The 21,155-nt window shown below is 38.8% G+C and overlaps 1 protein-coding gene across 3 annotated transcripts; it reads right to left on the bottom strand.

Moving 5' to 3' along the window:
* Window positions 1-3,689: 3,689 nt before the first annotated feature.
* LRP2BP (LRP2 binding protein) lies at window positions 3,690-19,297 on the bottom strand (the record flags this gene model as incomplete). Of its 3 annotated transcripts, none has more annotated exons than XM_080710737.1 (8): window positions 3,690-3,755; window positions 5,372-5,546; window positions 8,040-8,263; window positions 10,635-10,740; window positions 10,817-10,959; window positions 16,619-16,732; window positions 18,143-18,255; window positions 19,189-19,297. In XM_080710737.1, the coding sequence occupies 8 exons, from the start codon at window positions 19,292-19,294 to the stop codon at window positions 3,690-3,692; spliced, it is 1,047 nt and encodes a 348-aa protein (XP_080566863.1). The 3 variants fall into 3 exon arrangements, with proteins under 3 accessions (XP_080566863.1, XP_080566862.1, XP_080566861.1); XM_080710736.1 differs by having other exon boundaries at window positions 10,817-10,956; window positions 19,189-19,294; XM_080710735.1 differs by having other exon boundaries at window positions 19,177-19,294.
* Window positions 19,298-21,155: the final 1,858 nt, after the last annotated feature.

The following is a 21,155-nucleotide window of genomic DNA, read 5'->3' on the forward strand; positions in this document are numbered from 1 at the left end:
AAAAAAGCTAGATGTATAAAGTGGTACAGGACATCTTATTGATAGCTCTTCCCTGACAAGTTCTTGATAAGAAACAAGTCCTAAAAGATAAATGACTAAAACCTAGCACATCCATTTTTCTTCTAGATAGTTCTTTGATCTTTTTTTCAAACTGAGATATTTGACAGTTCAGAGAAACCCAAGCTTGACTATTTATATGCATAAAAATTATCTTTCAAGGGGATATTGAAAAGACCATTTAAAATACATTCAAGGAAGAGAAGTAATATGAAGTTGCCGAGCTCAGGGAACTCATCACGACACAGTTACCAGAAATGAATAAGAATCAGCAAGCCTCGACTCACTTGAGTTAAAGACTAACTGCTCACAGATTAAGGTGCATTCTTAACATTGTCTGCAGCGGTGGTGGATTGCGGGTACCAGATCATCACCTTTGTGATAACTGAAGTAAACAGAAATTTAAATTTTGTGTTTGGTTCATTCACATTTAGGCATAACATATTCCATATATGACACAAGTCAGATTCTTACATTTAGGCTCTCTGACACTAGTTATTTTGTTTTGTTTGTTTATAGTGTTGGAAATTGAACCAAGGGCTTTGTGCAAGCCAGGGAAGCATTCTACCACTGAGCTACATGCCTAGCACTGAGACCTCTATTTTTTCTCCCTTGGTGGGGATTGAACCCAGGGCCCTGTACATACTAGGCAAGTTATCCTCCACTGCTATATCCCCAGCCCTAGAACCTGTATTTTAATAGCAGTTTTAAAAGTGCCCTTTACTTTGATATGAAGACAGATAAAATATCTATTAAATATAGTATTGATGTCAACATTCACCCTTTAATATGGCCCTGATGTAGTTGGGACAGTGGTGTGTGCCTGTAGTCCCAGCTACTCAGGAGGCTGAGGCAGGAGGATTGCTTGAGCCCAAGAGTTTAAGACCAGCCTGGACAACATAACAAGATCCTGTCTCAAAAAATAAAAATATCCTATTTTAGGATGAAAATTTTTAGAAACTGGATCAAGTGTGGAAAAGCATACTGACTGAGAATTGGGATCTTCAGGTGGCTGAAGGAGTTTATTAAGAGCTAGAGCAAAGCAAGCCTATTGTCAAAGAGCTTTTAAATTAGGTGTTAGGAAATCTTGTAATTGTCTTGACACAACACTGTTCCTGGGAGAAAATACAGTGCTCAGTAGTGATTTTAGAAGGAAAGGACTGGTTTAAGAATAGTGTAAGTTTATAATTTTTGAGATAAAAGACCATTTGATGATCTCACAGACCTAAGTCCTGGATTTTTTCCCCCTTTATATAAAGACAAACTGGAGTTCAAGTAATACAAACTAGTCAGAACATAAAATGAGCAAGTCACTTTCTACTGTACAGTTGTTCTAGTGACTGTCACCTCTACTAACTGCATTTTTCCACTACTTAAAAGAGATCGTGTTTAAATCCACTAATGGAAAGGATGTTGTGATTTATAAAATGAAGCTGTATCAGCTTAGCTTGTTTACAAAAAAGGGACCGGGAAGGTATCTTTAATAAGACGTACCATTTTCAATACGCTTATTTCAGGAGCGTATAATCCTCCATGGTCTGTGCGTATGAATCTTCCTGCTTTGACTGTCACCTTTTGCCTTCGTGAGTCACTGATAGAAAGACTTGCTAATTTTTAAAGAATATTAAGATATAATCCCAGTATTGTTAGATGATTTCAAGATGATGTTTTCATATTTTATCTTGTACATTTCACATATTATGCATCTTATATTCATCTAAGGTTTTTAAAATGTAGAAAATGAATTGAAGCACAAACAGCATCTCGCTTTAATGGATTGTCTTAGGAATGTTCGAGATACAGTAATAATGGTTTTGTTCATTAAATTAAAATCCTTGAGGGAAGATTTTAAGGGAGAGGATACTAAGCAATTTCTTAAATCCTCTTTTTAAAAATTGTATGATAGCCGGGCATGGTGGCGCACACTTGTAATCCCCGCACTTGGGAGGTGGAGACAGGAGGATCGCGCAGGTTCGAAGCCAGCCGCGCTGGTTTAAGAGACCCTGTTTCCAAATATATATATATATATATATATATATATATATATATATATATATATATAATAGGTCTGGGAGTGTAGCCCAGAGGGAGAAGGGCTTCCAGGAACCCCAGTACCACCAAAAAAAAAAAATGTATGATAAATTATCCAGTTATTTATAACAATCTTTTAGCTTGAACAACTTTAGAATTAGAAATGCTACACGTGAAGCAGGATGTGGTGGTGCACGCTTATAATCCCAGTACTTGGGAGGCTGAGACAGGAGGATCACAGGTTCATGCCCAGCCTCAGCTACTTAGTGAGGCTCTCCACAACTTAATAAGAACGTGTTTCAAAATAAAGAATAAGCCGGGCATGGTGGCGCACGCTTGTAATCCCAGCGCTTGGGAGGCGGAGACAGGAGGATCGCATAAGCTCGAAGCCAGCAGCACTGGCTTAGGAGACCCTGTTTCCAAATAAAAATATAAAATAGGTCTGGGAGTGTAGCCCGGAGGTAAAAGGGCTTCCAGGAACCCCAGTACCACCACCAAAAAAAAAAAAAAAAAGAATAAAAAACAGGACTGCAGGTATAGTCTGGAGGTAGAATGCCCCTGGGTTCAATCCCCAGTACTGCAAAAAAATAAAAATAAAAAACTGTTACACATGTTTATCAAAAGTATTATTTAAAAATTTAATTCCTGCCGGGCATGGTGGCGCACGCTTGTAATCCCCGCACTTGGGAGGCTGAGACAGGAGGATTGCACAGGTTCAAAGCCAGCCTCAGCTACTTAGTGAGGCTCTCAGCAACTTAGTGAGACCCTGTTTCCAAATAAAATAGAAAATAGGTCTGGGAGTATAGCCCGGAGGTAGAAAGCCTCTGGGTTCCACCTCCAGCCCCCAGTACCACCAAAAAAATAAAAAAATAAAAATTTAATTCCTTAAATTTCTGTTTATATTTAATTTCGTGAATTGAAACATTTAAGTGAAACAAAAAATTAATGATATAGTATTTAAATCCATAAAATTAGCCGGGCGTAGTGGAGCATGCTTGTAATCCCCGTGCTTGGGAGGCAGAGACAGGAGCATCACACAGGTTCGAAGCCAGCTGTGCTGGCTTAAGAGACCCTGTTTCCAAAAATAAAAAAGTATAAAATAGGTCTGGGAGTGTAGCCCGGAGGTAGAAGGGCTTCCAGGAACCCCAGTACCACCAATAAATAAATAAACAAATAAATATTCATAAAACTAAATAAACACCAAAGAAATTTTAGAAATTAAACTCTTAAATTATACTTTTAAATCAGTTTATAGCATTTATAGTTAGGGACTTATTAGACTGAAAATGTACTATGTCTTTTCAGATGGTATAAGTAAGAAAAAAATACATTTGTGTTATGGAATTGTTTCAAATTTAATATGGTCTAGGCTATATAGATTACAAGGTGGATCTCTGAGGACTCTTCCAGGAATTTGATCCTGTGGCTAGGTTTCATGTTGCAAAAATTACAGCATACAAATTCAAGAACAAAGGTAACATATCTGTAAAATACCCAGAGTAATGTAACTCTGGTTGTATACAATAACAACATAGCTGCTACAAAAATACACACATTGTATGGTGTTGGGATTGATGATCCTTGTTGAAATGCATTGTGGTCTAAATTCTTTGATGGATAAGTAAGCAGTGAAGCTCATCTGCGAGTGTAGGATTCAGACGACAAGCCTTAAAATCAAATAGAGTCAGTTACTTAGATATATTCTGTTTATGTTTGTCTTCTTTTTTTCCCTTCCACAGATAGTAAAGTATAATGAATTGCAAGGGAATTCCTTCCTTCCTTCCTTCCTTCCTTTCTTTTCTTTTCTTTTCTTTTCTTTTTTCTTTCTTTTTTTTTTTTTTTTTTTGTGGTACTGGGGATGGAACCCAGGGGCATTCTACCTCTGAGCTATACCCCCGGTCCTATTTTTTAGTCTTATATTTGTTGAAACAGGGCCTCACAGAGTTGCAAAGGGCCTCGCTAAGTAGCTGAGGCTGTCTGCGAACCACAGTCCTCTGGTCTCCACCTCCCGAATGCTGGGATTATAAGCACACGCCACCATGCCCGGCTGCAAGGGAATTTCTTAATTAAGATACTTTCTGTTATGATTTCCCACTAGAAATATAGGAATTTAAAATTTAATGTATATGAAATAGAACATAATCAAAATAACTAGATTATCATTTGAAGGATAAAATTTTGTCAAAGCCAAGAATAAAGAAAATTTAAACACTGATGATGACTATGAAAACTAATAAAATGGAAAATATTAACATTAAGCCTCAAATTCATTACCCCATGTGAATACCAGCATCTGTAGTAATTTTACTTTGAACATGTAGTTTTATTGTGCCTAAAGTTAATGGTGATAGGGTGCATAATTTTGTAGAATTTCAAGAATCTGAAAGAGTTATCAGAGGTTATCTTGTCCAAACCCTGCTCTGTGCAGAACTTGTCCCTTCAGTACCATGGACAGTTGGTCAGTAGGTATTTTCTTGGTTGTTTCTAGCAGCAGGAAGTTACTGCTTGGTAGAGAAAACTTTTGTTTCTGTTACCTTGACCAGGTGTATTAGAAGATCCTTCTTTAATATAGCTGAGATTTTCCTCCATTGACAAGTCCATGGAGAGTATTCAATGCTCTATCAGCCCTAAAGGCAAAGTGGTTGGCAGTCACCGGGCATGCCTGGTGGCAGAGCTGAGACCAGGCGTGGGTCTCATGACCTTAGGCCCATAGTTTACCATGCACTGCCTGATCTTTTTCTGTAACACATGGTCATTGGCTCTAATTATGTTTCCCCTACATTGTTCTTTTTCTATCAGACACTCTTACCTATCAGTAAAGATCACTGACAGAACCACTCCGGCATTTTGTGCTAAATAAAATATTCTCCATTCCTATTTCCATGCGTCAGTGACATGACTCTTGCTGACCTTTCACTATATTACTGCCTCTAAATTCTCCCCATTTTATAAGTATCTCCCATAATATATAAAATGGCCAAATTTGGCATTGTATTAAATGTGGTATTATTAGTACAAAGTAAGGGGCTATTACCTCATATCACATGAAAAATAGTTCTAGTGTTACGATGTTTTGCTGCTTTCTTATGAAAAGAAATGGTTGTATATACCACATTTCAGGATATTTTTTTACCTAGAATGTTCTCTGTTTACATCTACTTAGAACACTAAGGATAGTATAGAACCTGAAATTGACTTGGTTTGGAAATTGGAATAATGCAGAATGCATTTAGATTCAGTAAAAGTTAACAAAGAAAACGTCACATTTTGTTCTAAAGCTTACTTTGGAGAAATATTGTTTAGCTTTTGCTTCGTCTTTTGTGATGCCCAAGCCAAGCTGAAGACACCGTGCATGGTAGAAAGATGCCATGGCCATGCCCCTGCTGATGAATTCTGGGAGACAGTCGGTGACCTGGGCGATCATGGGGACATCGTGCACCTCGTCATAATCAGCAATCCTGACAGGATGTGACATTATGAAATTAAAAAGGACATCAGTTATGGTTTGCATTTGTACAAAACGACATCTGTAAGTTGTCTTGTGGTCAAAGTAATGTCTCTCCACCCCTTTGAGGACCAAGTTGTCGGCTGTGTGGTGAAGGGTTCATCCGACACACTCAGAGGCTAATTCGAGGGAGAGGTGAACTAACTTGAGAGGTTTCTTTACAACTTCCCTTTGATCGTACTCCTCAGGCTCAATATCAAACAGTGATAACATTTTTCTTTTAACATTCTAAGCAAACTATCATTCTGTGGACTTAAAACTGAGTGGAGAGATTTTCATATTTCACTGGATGACATAGTGAAACATCAACTTTAAATCTGGATGACAGTCACATAGGACCAGAACACACTTCAAGAAACTAGCACATCTATCTTCTATAAAAATGAGCAATAAAAGCAGAATCAACCTTTAATAACCACATGAGATCTTGTCAGCTCCATGTTCACCAGTGTTAGGGGGGAAAATGTGGAAGAGAATGGGAAGTTCCCCCAATTTTAAGGAAGAGCCTCAAGTCTTGGTTTTAACCTGGATGGGCACTTGCTTGGATACATTGCACATCACTCCTTTCAGTAGCCTGCTGCCTGGAAGGTCTGCTGCTGAGAAGGGAAAAGCAACTCTCATGGCCTGCATCCTTTCTCCATCATTTCCCCTCACTGGGGCTGGGCAAGAGGGGAGACTGGGCTCTGGGATGTCATTATTGGGAAGTACATCAGCAGATACATAGGCTGGTGGCCACACTAGAGAACACCCAGGTCTGTTTTTTTTTTTTTTTCTTTTTTCTGGTGCATTGCTTTTTATAGCTATGTGTAAAATGCAGGAAAGTATCTGGAGCCTAATGGAATCATAGTATCGGTCTTGTCACTGCTATGTGCATTTTACGGCCTTGAAGCTAGATTTCAGTTGTGCAATAATAGGACAACTGATGAGGATAGAAAGAAAGACTTAGAAGTGTCTATTATTTAAGTATTTTATATGTGTTATTCTTATAATGCTTCTGTAAAAATATTTTCCTTCTTACAAATAAAGCAATTGATATCTAAAAATTTAAGAAACTTGTTTGAGCTAATAGCACTGAAAGCCGGAATATAAGGGCACAGATTTGTACCAATATCACATCCCAAGCCGGGCATGGTGGCACACACTTGTAATCTCCGTGTTTGGGAGGCAGAGACAGGAGGATCGCGCAGGTTCGAAGCCAGCCACGCGCACTGGCTTAGGAGACCCTGTTTCCAAATAAAAATGTAAAAATAGGTCTGGGAGTGTAGCCCAGAGGTAGAAGGGCTTCCAGGAACCCCAGTACCACCAAAAAAAAAAAAAAAAAAAAAATCACATCCCATCAATAAGCACAGATCCAGGCACAGACCCATAGAGGCACCTGCATACCTATGGTGTGTGGTGATTTCCAATATGGTAACCACTAGACACGTGTGACTATTTAGTCTAAATAAAATTAAAATGCTCAGTCTTTAAATTGTACTAGCTATCATTCCCAACATTGCAGAAAGTTCTACTGAACAGATCTAGCATAGAACATCTAGTAGTTCTTTTATTGTTTTTTTGTGGGGGGGCAGAGTCTTGCTGTGTTGCCCAGGCTGGTCTCAAGCTTCTGATCCTCCTGCCTCAGCCTCCTGAGTAGTTGGGATTATAAGTGTGTGACACTTAAGTGTGCCTGGTTTAGTAGTTCTTATAGATACTTTCATCCAGAATCTTATCACTGGGGTTCAAATATGTCTTCTGAAAAATTTGGGTGTTGTCAAAGTGATAGTATTAAAAGGTGAGACTTTAAGAGTTAATTAGAAGCCAGGTGTGTTGGCGCACGCTTGTAATCCCAGCATTCGGGAAGCTGAGACCAAAGGATCCTGGTTCGCAGACAGCCTCAGCTACTTAGTGAGGCCCTCCGCAACTCAGTGAGACCCGGTTTCAAAATAAAGAATAAAAAATAGGGCAAGGGGTGTATCTCAGAGGGAGAATGCCCCTGGGTTCCATCCCCAGACCCACAAAAAAATAAAATTAAATTTAAAAAGTTTAGAGCTGGATGCAGTGGGGCATGCCTGTAATCCCAATTCTCGGGAAGCTGAGACAAGGAGGGTCACAGGTTCACAGCTAGCCTTTGCAACTTATAGAGGACCTCAGCCACTTAGTGATAACCTTTTCCAAAAATAAGAAAGGGCTGGGGTTTTTTAGTAGGGTGCTTCTGGGTTCAATACCCAGTACTGCCAAAAAGATGAGGTCACGTTTGGCTCTGCAGGCTCCTGCACCTCCACGAGTGAGGACCCTGAGTCCCTCTGTCCCCAGATGCAGCCCTCACCAGCCTCCCAAACTTAGTCATGCCTATTTCTTTGATTTCTATGCCTGCATAACCATGAAAAATCTATTTCTCTTGATAACAAATTATCTAGTCTGTGCTCTTCTGTTGTAGCATTTCAGAATAGAGTAAGACGGACACCTTTTGGAAAATGCAGCACACTTTGTAAAAAATTTCATCTTGTAATAATACTCCACGAGATGCCCTTGCGCGTAGACATTCCCACGTTCCGCTGCTTCTCTCAGGCAATGCAGCGCAGCCTCTGTATCCTGGCGGATGCCTTGCCCATAGAAGTACATGAGCCCAAGTGCACCCTGGGACTCCAGATTTCCGTTACCACATGCTTCTGAATGCCAGTAAAATGCCTAAGAAAGAACACAATTTGACCACTTCATCATTACTATTATTATTAATTTCTGTGTACGGTACTGGGGTCGGACCCAGGGACATTCTACCTCCAAGTTACAGCCTCAGCTCTTTTTAGTCTTTCATTTTGGAAAATCAGGATCTCGCTAGGTGGCTAGAGTTTCACTAAGTTGCTGAGGCTGGCTTCAAACCTGTGTACTGGGAGTATGGGCGTGCTCTACCATACCTGGTCACTTTATTATTAATGAGATGGAATTGTAAGAGGATACTAGAAAGAAAAAATAGCAATACTGCAATGTCTGCACGAGAGCTGCGGTGAGCCCCTCTGCTGTCAGCCACTTGCAGACGAGGTCATAGGCAGGAGAGCTGATGGCGGAGGAGGATCATCTGCCTTTTCAAAATTTGTGGAGTAAGAACCAAAAGGTATGAAATAGGAATGAAGTGAAAGCCTTGGAGACACACTTGCAATGGCACAGTTGAGGAGAGGAGAGTTGCTGATGCCAAGAAAAAGTCAGGACTCCATCAGGGTCTCAGATGGCAGCTGCCAAGATCAGAAGCAACCATGGGGAAAAGCTATCTGTAGTCTCTACACCTGTGCTTGCTGCCCAACTACAGTAAAATCGATGTGTGTGTATGTGTATGTGCGTGCGTGTGTATGTGTGTTTGTGTGTGTGTGTGTCTTACTGGGAATAGGAGCAGGGCATTCTGCCTCTGCGCTACAGCCCCAGCCCTATTTTATTTTATTGCTTATTTATTTTTTTATTGAAAGTAAATGTTATACATTTAATCTGTATTTGGTGACCTCCCCCCCCCTCGTTTCCCTTCCCCCCTCCCGATACTTAATACCCAGGCTAACCTTGCTATATTCGTACTTTTACACCTATTTGGAAATAGCCACTCATCAATCAAGTTCAGCCTCCTTCCTCTCTTAGTTTTCCATTCAAACTTTGCTGAGATTTCCCTTCCATTATCTGGAGTCCCTCTGGTATCCCCAATGCTCACTCATTTGAGCATATTAGAGGAAACATATGTCCCTTCTCTTTCTGTGTTTGGCTGATCTCACTTAACATAATGCTTTCCAGCACTTTCCATCTTCTTACAAATGACATGATTTTGTTGTTTATAGCTGAATAGAATTCCATTGTGTGTATTTCCCATAACTTTGCAAACCATTCATCTGTTGATGGGGGCCTAGGTTGTTTCCAAATTTTGGCTATTACAAATTGTGCTGCTATGAACATAGGTATGCATATGTTGCTGTAGTTCTCTGTTTTCAACCCCTTTGGAAAAATACCCAGGAGTGGTAAAGCTGGATCGTATGGTGGATCTATTCCCATTTTTCTAAGGAATCTCCACACAGATCTCCATAGTGGCTGAACTAGTTTGTACTCCCACCAACAATGTAAAAGAGTTCCTCTTTCCCCACATCCTCACCAACATTTATTATTGTTTGATTTCTTTATGCTTGCCAATCTGACTGGGGTTAGATGGAATCTCAGTGTAGTTTTGATTTGCATCTCCCTGATGGCTAATGATGAAGAACATCTTTTCATGAATCTATTGGCCATTTGTATCTCTTCTTTTGTAAAGTGTCTATTCAATTCAATTTCCCATTTCTTGATTGGGTTTTTTGTTTTGCTAGTGTAGAGTCTTTTGAGCTCTTTGTATATTTTGGATATTAGCCCCCTATTGGAATGGTGACTGGTAAAGATCTCCCATTCTGTAGGCTTCCTCTTTAGGTTCTTGATGGTTTCCTTTGATGAGAAGAAGCTTTTTAGTTTGATGCTATCCCACTTGTTGATTCTTGCTTTAATCTCCTGAGCTTTGAAACAGTCTTAAGTTGCAGATGGTGTCCCTCAGTTACTGAGGCTGGCCGTGAACCTGCTATCCTCTTGTCTCAACCTCCCATGTTTTAGAATTACAAGGGTGTGCCACCATATCCAGCTAAATTTAAAAATTATTTCTAAGTGTCTGCTCAGTTATCTAAGGACAGTCCTCTTAGCAACCTATCAAGACCCTGTTTCAAAAACAAAAAAAGAGCCGGGTGTGGTGGTGCAGGCTTGTAATCCCAGCATTCAGGAGGCTGAGACCGGAGGATCGCAGTTCGTGGACAGCCTCAGCCACTTAGTGAGGTCCTCTGCAACTCAATGAGACCCGGTTTCAATATAAAGAATAAAAAATAGGACAGGGGGGTGTAGCTCAGAGGTCAAATGCCCCTGGGTTCCATCCTCAGATCCTCAAAAAAAAAAAAAAGATTTTTAAAAAAAGAACTGAAGATGCAGCTCAGAAGTAGATCTCCCCTGGGTTCAATCCCAAGTACCATAAAATAAATAAATTAATAATTAATAAAAGAAGAAAAGGAAATGTTACCTTTTCTAACTCCTTGGGTTCTTTTGTTGAATAATACAATCCTAGGATACTTTGAGCTTTCACACTAGCTTTTGGATTTCCATTGTCTGCAGCAAAAAGCCACAGTCTAAAAGAGAAAGCAAGGCAAGTTATCCCTTGTTTAGCATTTCAGTGAACACAATCTTGTTTTGGGGGAAGATTACCTTTCAGCTTCCTCATCTGATCGTTTGACACCTTTTCCTTCATAATAAGCTCTTCCAAGGTTGTAAGCAGCTGCAAATTTTAAGTGTCTTGCTTTGGGACATGGAGAATCAAGAATTTTCTTCATATATTCCACTCCTTTTTCCTTCCACAAAGGAAAGGAACAAAGAAAAAACCCTAGTTTTTAGTTTTACTCAAACTGAATTTCTTTCTTCTAATTGTGTACAGAATTCACATTTTGACATGATACATAGTCACAGAATCTATGCCTAATGGAGATGGTGGTTTTGGATTCTTAAGGCTTAGAGATAAGAATGGAAAGAACATATTAAAAAAAAAAACCTACATTTGTTGATCAAGCATTTCCAGGAGCTCTGAGGTACAAAAAATCTTTATTGTATTGCTTCCAGAGTTGCATTTAATCTTAATTGAGTTTCCATTTCTCTCTCCTCCCTCCTACTTTGTACCCCTAATCCTGAAACAGCACTTAAAAAAGCAACCAAAATTTACCAACTGTGGAATCAACCTAGATGTCCATCAATGGATGAATGGATTATAAAATTATGGGAAATACACACAGTGGACTTCTACTCAGCAACAAAGAAAAATAAATTTACATCATTTGCAAGAAAATGGAAGGACCTGGAGAACATTATGTTGAGATTAGCCAGTCACAAAGAGAGAAGGGTCATATGTTTTTTTTTTTTTTTAATATTTGCAGTATAGTGAGTAATTGGGATACAAGAGAGACTGCAGACAATGAGGGAAAACCTCGGTGGAGCCAGGTAGAAGATATAAGAGTAGAGATAAAGGAAGACTTAGGTTAATTAATAGAAATACGACCATAGACTATGTGTACACATGTGAAGATACACCAATGTCAGTCTGGGTGCTCTGTATTGGGAAGGAGGGGAATGGGGAGGGGGCACCAAGAGCGTGTGCATGCATGTCATTGTCAACATGATTTACATTATGATATGAGACTATAATGCACCAATAAAAGCACACACATGTACACACACACACGCACACACACACACACACACACACACACACACGCTTACAAATGCATAAAAATGCCCAGTAACTTTTTTTCTCCCCTGTCCCTGTGGAACTGAGAATTGAACTCATGGGTGTTCTGCTTCTGAGCTATATCCCCAGCCATATTTTATTTTATTTTATTTTTGTGGTACTGGGGTTCCTGGAAGCCCTTCTACCTCTGGGCTACACTCCCAGACCTATTTTATTTTTGGAAACAGGGTCTCTTAAGCCGTGCAACTGGCTTCAGACCTGTGCGATCCTCCTGTCTCCGCCTCCCAAGCACAGGGATTACAAGCGTGTGCCACCACGCCCGGCCATATTTTATTTTTTATTTTGAAACACATTCTCACTAAGTTGTTGAGGATCTTGTTAAATTTCTGAGGCTGGCCGGGTTTGGTGGCGTATTCTTGTAATCCCCGTTCTTGGGAGGCTGAGACAGGAGGATCCCACAGGTTCAAAGCCAGCCTCAGCTACTTAGTGAGGCTCTCGGCAACTTAGTGAGACCCTGTTTCCAAATAAAATATAAAATAGGTCTGGGAGTATAGCCGGGAGGTAGAAAGCCCCTGGGTTCCACCCCCCAGTACCACCATGCCTGACCTAGTAACTTCTTTCATAATTTTAATCCTTACAGTACACTCATGAACCCTAACAAATACTTTCTCTTTAAGTATATTTTCACTGAGTATACTCAGTAATAATGTACAGCCAACATACTAATTCTCATATGGCATCTACATAATAACAAAGAAGGCAAAGAAGACACTAACAAGCAGCAACAAAAATGTACCCCGTCCTCCCCACCAAATTCGTAAAACACAAACCTTCAAATCTCACAAGAAGAAAATAAAAGTCAGATACATTTTCATATACTTCATTCTAGCCTTTACCTCCTTACTGCCCTTTCAACATACTATTCCTGGCCAAACACCATGATAAGAAAGGTGTCTTCATGACTCCAGAGTATTTCTGAGTATGTGAGCTAGGCATCTACCACATTTTCCCTAACAGGAGAGAGGGAATTTAAGGCAAGAATTGTTCAGTAGAGTGGTTGTATAAATCCTTTCACTAAAACAGTGATTAAGTCTGGACAAAATATAAGGAACAACCTTTGAAGGCAGTGGAAACTACCAAAAACGAGATGGAAAAGAGAAAAATCCCAAAAACTAAAACTGGAAGGGATCCAGGAAGTTCAGTTAATCCCAGGTAGGATAAACACATACACGCAAAACACTTTTCTAGGCAAACATCACAGCCAAACTGCTGATAGTTAAAAACAAGCAGCCAAGCCGGGCGTGGTGGCGCACGCTTGTAATCCTCGCACTTGGGAGGTGGAGACAGGAGGATCGCGCTGGTTCGGAGCCACCTGTGCTGGCTTAAGAGACCCTGTTTCCACATAAAAAACTTAAAAAATAAGTCTGGGAGTGAAGCCTGTGGGAGTGTAGACCGGAGGTAGAAGGGCTTCCAGGAACCCCAGTACCACCAGAAAGAAGAAGAAGGAGAAGGAGAAGGAGAGGAAGAGGAGGAGGAGGAGGAAGAGGAGGAGGAGGAGGAGGAGGAGGAGGAATTAAAATTATACTTCATATTTTAGTTTGAAATATTTTGCTGACATATTTTAGCAAATTTTTGTAGTTTTATGCTATGATGTTTAGCACATTTAGGTTTGTATTTTTATGTTTTTCATATTGTCTGCAGTTTGTTATTCTTACATAATTACATCTCCCATTACATTTTTCTGAGTGCTTTATGCATAACTCTTTTTAATGTCTTCATTGAGCCATTTAAAACTTTTGTTCTGTATCACTTGCTTTAAAAGCATATATGTGTTCTCTCTCTCTCTCTCTCTCTCTCTCTCTCTCTCTCTCGGTACAAGGGATTAAACACAGGGGCATTAACATTTGAGCTATTCCTTCGACCCTTTCCTTTTTTTAATCTTTATTCTAAAACAGGGTCTTGCTAGATTGCTTAGAATTTCACTAAATTGCTGAGGCTGTCCTCAAACCCACAGTTCTCCTGTCTCAGCTTTTAAAGTACTGGGATTATAGGTGTGTGACGGCATGCCTTTAACTGGAAAACATTACAAATTTATATATTTCATGGCTGAATTCATTTTCTTTTGAGTGTTCTTTTTTATTTTGTATGTAAAATCTTCACGCATAGAGGACAGCAAAAAGCATAACACAAGAAAGTATAGCTCCCATATAAGTTCTCAGCAATAACATTTTGCTATATTCATCTCTTTTTTTTTTAATCTATTTCAAGTTGTCCTTATATATGTAACTATCAGGACACTTCACCAAATACTTCAATATGCTCTATAAAGAAGACATTTTTCTGCATTATCACAATACTAACATTATTTCTGATAAAATTAATGTTATAAAAATATGAATATACTATTTTTGTTTGTGTGGCCCTGGGGATTGAACCTAGGGGCATTCTACCTCTGAGCTTTTATTCACAGCCCTATCTTATTTTGAAACAGGGTCTCGTTAAGTTGTAGCAGTTCTCGCTAAATTGTTGAGGCTGGCCAGGAATCTCTGATCTCTCTTGTCTCCATTTTTTAGTCCTGGGATTACAGGTGTGAGCCACCACACTCGGCTTTGGAAATAAAATTTTTCAAGATTTGTTTTCAGCTGGGCATGGTGGCGGGGGCTTGTAAACCCAGTACTTGGGAGGCTGAGACAGGAGGATCTCAGTTTCCCAACAACCTCGGCTACTTAATGAGGTCCTATGCAACTTAGTGAGTCCTTGTTTCAAAATAAAAAATGAAGCCAGTCGTGGTGGCACATGCTTGTAATTCCAGCATTCTGGAGTCTGAGACCGAAGGATCGCAGTTCACGGATAGCCTCAGCTACTTAGTGAGATGCTTTGCAACTTAATGAGACCCTGTTTCAAAAATAAAGAATAAAAAATTAGGGCTGGAGGTATAGCTCGGAGGTAGAATTATCTAAATTTTCTAGCAATATCATTAAACCTATCCAAACAAATCTGGAGAGTATGAATCTCTTGAGGCAAGTTTCTGCCAGATAGCTAAGTGTCTGAGTCAGTCAATTAGTAGGCCTAATAATTGGATAGCCTCAACTATTTATCTTACTGGTAATTAGTCTTGTTTAAAATGTTTTCTAAAAGTTCCATTTTCTGGCTCTCCAGCACGCCCCAGGTGTGCTGCTTTTTCTTCTCTTCCCTTTCTATTTTCTACTGATTTTGTAATAAAAAATTGTTAAAGCAACAACAAAAAAAATTTTTTCTAAGAGTCAGATGTGGTAGGATATGCTTGTAATCAGTACTTCTGAGCCTAAAACAAGAGGATTGTAGGTTTGTGGCCAGCCTCCACAATTTAGTGATACTCTGTTTCAAAATGAAAAATAAAATGGGGCTGCTGGTATAGCTTGGAGGTAGAATGCTCCTGAGTTCCTGCCCCTGTACAACAAAAAAAAATGTTTTCTAAAATGTAATTTAAACAAGGCATGGTGGCGCATGCTTATAATCCCAGTGCTTGGGAAGCTGAGACAGGAGGATCACACAGCCTCAGCTACTGAGTGAGGCTCTCAGCAACTTAGTGAGACCCTGTTTCCAAATAAAGTATAAAATAGGTCTGGGAGTATAGCCCAGAGGAATAAAATACCCTGGGTTCCACCCCCCAGTACCATACACACACACACACACACACACACACACACACACACACAATGTAATTTAACATTATTTTCTAAAAATTTCCTTATTATTTGAACATCTTAAATATAAATTAGTATATCAACTTACATTTATGCCTTTATGTTTTAGTATATATCAAAGGTTTATTTATTTATTTATTTATTTTGGTGGTACTGGGGGTGGAACCCAGAGGCTTTCTAACTCCGGGCTATACTCCCAGACCTATTTTATATTTTATTTGGCAACAGGGTCTCACTAAGTTGCTGAGAGCCTCACTAAGTAGCAGAGGTTGCTTTGAACCTATTTGATCCTCCTGTCTCCGCCTCCCAAGCACGGGGACTACAAGCGTGCGCCACCATGCCCGGCCAGGTGTTTTTACTATTAATTCAGTGAATAAAATTTGATTTTTGTCTCAGATCACAAGATTTGTAGAAAACAGCCACAACACTTTCAGGAAACATTTTAACATATCAAAGATTCTATGGTTAATTATGATAACTATGATCAGAAAAGGAATCTGAATCCTCTCCCCTCTGCCTCTCAATAAAAAGAACTCCCAATGGTGGAGCTATACGTTTCAGAAAAGATAAACTGTCCTAAAAGCAATCCATTGAACAATATAGTACTCATCTGATGTTTACTTCGTTCCCTTTCCTCCCCACAGAGATGAAAATATAGTGACCCTTTCAATATGGAAAAAAATCCCTAGGATAGATAACCCTAATTCATTATTAGCATAAAAGAGAAAATTATTAGGAAGTGTTTCTCTAGCATCTGGGGAGGGTCATTCAAAGTAAACAGCTAAAATTCCAGTAAGAAGAGGTCATTCTTTTTGGTAGCTGAACCCAGTGAAGCATCTGGAAGGGTTTTGGACAGAAGTTGACAGCCTGAGTTAGAGCCGAGGACAGAGAAGGGGAAGCGTGGCAAAAAGAAACTGATTTTGTTTTTTACACAACTGTAAAAATGATGTCACTGTCCTTTAAATGCTAAAATGTTAGATATCGAAGCATAAAAATAGAGATATAATACTAAACATAAGTAATTTAATTGCATCAAATAATCCATTGACAAGGAAATAATAAACACTGAACAAAACAATAACTTACAGCATTCGTTACGGTTCCCAGCCCATCATAATACATTACTCCTAGCTGGTAAATTGCTTGATGATCTTTCTCCTTGATATCTTCAAACTGTCCCAGTGCATCTTCATACCATCCCTATAAGCCACAGAAAATATTATTATGACCTTAGAGTAATCCACACCTAAGCTGCCATAAAGTTTTATGTGCCCAAAGATACACAGCAAAGAATACAGCTATACTGAAAGCCCTGGTCGAAGGTGAGAGGTCACGCTCTCAGTGGTTGGACTATGCCAGTCCACAGTGGCACATGCATGGTGAGTTCTTAACACATTTTTTATCCAGAATAAATGCAGGTATCATCAAAAGGTAAGAGACAAAGTGTAATATGGATGAATGACTGCCTAAATATTCAATGGATTATGAGGGATTGAGGACAGTCCTTTTTCAAACCTTCCCTTGGTGTTTGGTAAAGAATTGAAACTATATTGTTGAAGATGAGATGGTAGTTTCCATAGTTTTTTTTTTTTAGGTCCACTTTCCAGGCCACCCCAGAATAATGTGGATAATGGGAAAAATTGCTTCCCTACACATAAAGCTAACTTTATTTACTTACTATCCATATCTATTTATTTATTTGTACTGAGGATTGAGCCCAGGCGCATTCTACCTTTGAGCTATACCTCCAGCCCTGTTTTATATTTTAGTTTGAAAGAGGGTCACATTGAAACAGCATCTAACTAAATTACAGAGGGCCTCTCATTAAGTTGCTGAAGATGGCTATAAATCTGCAGTCCTCTATTTCAGCCTCCCAAACCCTAGGATAACAGGCATGAACCACCACACCAGGCTCATAAAGCTACTTTTAAAAGTATGCTATTAGTATAAAAATATTTTATTTTATTTATTTTTTTGAAATTACCTTCTTTTTTATTTTTATTATTTTTATTTTTTATTTTTTTTAATTTTTATTGGTGCATTATATTCATACATCATATTGTGGTAAAAAAAAACTTGTGTGTACAGTCATGTACACATCACTGTAAAATATTTTATAAATGATATTGAATATATATTTTTTATACTGAAGATTGATCTCAGAGGCATTGTACCTCCAAGCTACACCCCTAGCCCTACCCCTATCCCTATTTTATTTCTCTTTTGAAACAGGGTCTCACTAGGTTGATGAGAGTCTCACTACATTTTGCGGTAGTCCTTGAACCTGTGACCCTCCTGTTTTAACCTTTCGAGTACTAGGCTTATATTATATATTTTTGAGCAAAAAATATACAAATTAGACTTTTAATTTGCAGAATTTTATACTGTAATGGCTTCTGTAAGTGACATTATTAGAGTGATTTTTATGAAGAATGATCAGATATCTCCTTAAGCAGGTAACAATGTGTGATACTGAAAGCCAAAACCATACTCTGTGTAATTGGACAGAACTTCCCTTGTATAACAAAGTAAAAAAAAAACACATAAAATTTTGCTATGAGTATATAACAATAGAATTATAGAACATAAAAACAAACAACAAAAATATACCTCTTCAAAATATAGTTGACCTCGTAGGAAATATGCCAAAGCATCCCCTCTCATTATTCTTTCCCTCAAGAGCTGCAGTGCTTTATCCACCAAATTAGCATGGCTGTAATGATCTGATTTCAAAAGTAAAAATTTTATTAACCATATGATACAAATTTTCTCACTTGAAGTAATAAATTACATAGAATTTTTATATGCTGTTAGTATTTCTTTCTTAGTTTTCACTTCTAAATCTCACCACCTTAGCTTAAGGAGAACTCATCACCTAAAAAAAAAAAACCTAGCATTATCACAATATCTAACCAAGAAACAGTCATTGATTTTCTTTCTTTCTTTTTTTTTTTAGGTCTGGGGATGGAACCCAGAGGCATTTCACCTCCGAACTACACCTCCTGCCCAATTTTTTATTCTTTATTTTGAAACAGGGTCTCACTGAGTTGCAGAGGGCCTCACTAAGTAGCTGAGGCTGTCTGTGAACTGCAGTCCTCTGGTCTCAGCCTCCCAAATGCTGGGATTACAAGTGTGTGCCACCACGCCCGGCCAGTCCTTGATTTTCAAACTAACCCTGTTCATTGCCAGGTAGAAGCTTTAACAGTGCAGTATCTGTGCACACATTGGTTGTTCTTTGGGCAAAGCTGTCTATGGGCGAAGTAAGTTCTTAATCTGAGTCTTAATTAGAACTAATCAAATGAACTGACCATCCCAGACTGAAGTTTATTTAAAAAAATGGTAGCATTAAATGCCCATTTCAATTAAAAACATAGTGCTGTGTTTTTTGAAAGAAGTGACATTTGGTTTCTGTTTTCTAGAAGCACATCTTAAAGTCCTGAAAGTAGAATCCAGACTAAATTGTGAGACGTCTCCACTTATAGTCTGCTATCAGGTTAAATAGCAATTTCACCGATTGTTTCACAAAATCTAGTAAGGACAGTACAATGAACCATTTCCTTGAAATCAGGATGACACGTTTCTTGTTTATTTTATTATACATAATGAAGTTCAGTAAAAATATTTTTCCAAGAAAGGTTAAATATATATATTTGTACCAGTGTTTTCCTTTTTCCATTGAAAGAATTTCTGGTGCTTAGCAGCATAATGAGTTATGGAGGAATAGAAAGGATTCTTGGGCAACTTTTCACTGGTCAACTTCATCCTGTTTCCACGATGTATAGTCTGTAAACAAAAATAAAAAATAGGATAGTAGAAATTTCCTCCCAGTTAGCACCCATCATAAAGAGCACGTTCGCCTCCCCACCTTGGGACAGGACAGCAAACCACCAGCTCCAAGAGGTGAAATTCTTTCCTAGGAAACCAGGATGCTCCATAGCTATGAGACAGAACCATCCTTCTTGTCTTTTTGCATACCGTGGGATTAATGATGGAACCTGTTTGCAAGTCCTGTCTGGCTAGGAGTTCACACACTGCGGTGAGTCACATCACCCACAGATTCTGCTGCTTAGTGAGAATTACTGACAGTGTCCATAGATACAGGTTTTGAGCACTGGTATCTTCCTGTGGCCCTGAAACTGAAGCTCATCAGAGTACTAATACATCTCATATTAAATCATTTATGAGTTTTACCTGGGAATACACTTTAATTTAGCTGTGTTGTTCAGTTTTATCTTCCCGTCTGTATTGGAATGCCATGTTATAAGATGGATCACAGTTGAATGGTAAATCAGAACCTTCATATAAAATGTAGAGGCCACCTCATGTGGGATGAAGGAGTCCAGGTTGGCCTAGGCTGAGAGTAGTGAGACAGCAAACTCAGTTGTTGCTATGCTTTTTTTGTTTACTCCTTGGCATTCTATGGTTACAGCTTACTTTCACCAATCAGGAACAAGCTTCCAGTCAGGGCTCCTGATTGGTGGTCAAGAGAAGAACTCAAAAGAACCCTAGTGTGACTGGCAAGCTGTATAATTACAGGATACTATTTCTCACAATCAATTGCCTCATTAAATGAGAATGAAATTTAGGAAAGGAGAGAATTCAGTATACTAACAACAAAAACAACAACAGAAAGAGTCACTGAAAAGAAAAACTTGGCATATTTAGTAAGGGCATGAGAAAACAGCACCTTACCTTGTTTATTCTCATGTTGCCCTCTGTGGTCACAAGGCTACAACAAATAAATGTTTTGTTTATTTTGCTGTAGTTTAAGAGAATGTTGGCAAGAGTCTGGAAATTAAAAAAAAAGGTTTATTGAGCTCTTACTAAATTCAGGTATTGTCTTTTGTCCTAAATGCTTTACATGCAGTCCTTTTTCTTTTCTTTTTTCTTTTTCTTTCTTTTTTTGGTGGTACTAGAGATTGAGCCCAGGGTTATTACCTCCTAGTTATACCCCTAGCCTGGTTTTTAAAAAATTAATAAATTTATATTTATTTGTTGTGGTACTGGGAATCAAACCCAAGGACATTCCACCTCTGAGCTATACTCTCAGTTCTATTTTATATTTTGTTTTGGAATAAAATCTCCCTATGTTGTTGAGAATCTCGCCATGTTCCTGAGGCTGGCCTCGAACCTGTGATCCTCTTGTCTCAACAAAACAAGTACTGTGATTACAGGTTCAGGGACTCACTTTCACAGAGCTTTATGAACTATTATGAGGCCAATTTAACATATGAAGAAACTGGAGCCTGATGAGGAAGTTAAGTCACTCACAGAATGGCACCGGGCTAGAGGGACAGCTAGAATCCCCTGTGTTCTTCTTCGTTATACTTTTCTGCCTCTCCCAAAGAAGCAAAACTAATATGGGATTACTTTTTAACATGGCAGGACTCCTGTAAGAGAATAGCCTAAAATTTAGTACTTTTTTTTTAAATGGTACTGGAAATTGAAACTAGGGACATTCTATCTCTGAACTACACCTTCAGATCTATTTTATTTTTTATTTTGAAATCGGGTCTCTCTAAGTTGCTGAGGGCCTCATTATGTTGCTGAGGCTAGCCACGAACCTGTGATCTTCCAGTCTCAGCCTTCCAACTATGAAGATTACAGGCATGTGCCACTGCAC

The sequence above is a fragment of the Muscardinus avellanarius genome (genome assembly GCF_963383645.1).
Source record: "Muscardinus avellanarius genome assembly, chromosome: 14".
Taxonomy (NCBI): Eukaryota; Metazoa; Chordata; class Mammalia; order Rodentia; family Gliridae; genus Muscardinus; species Muscardinus avellanarius.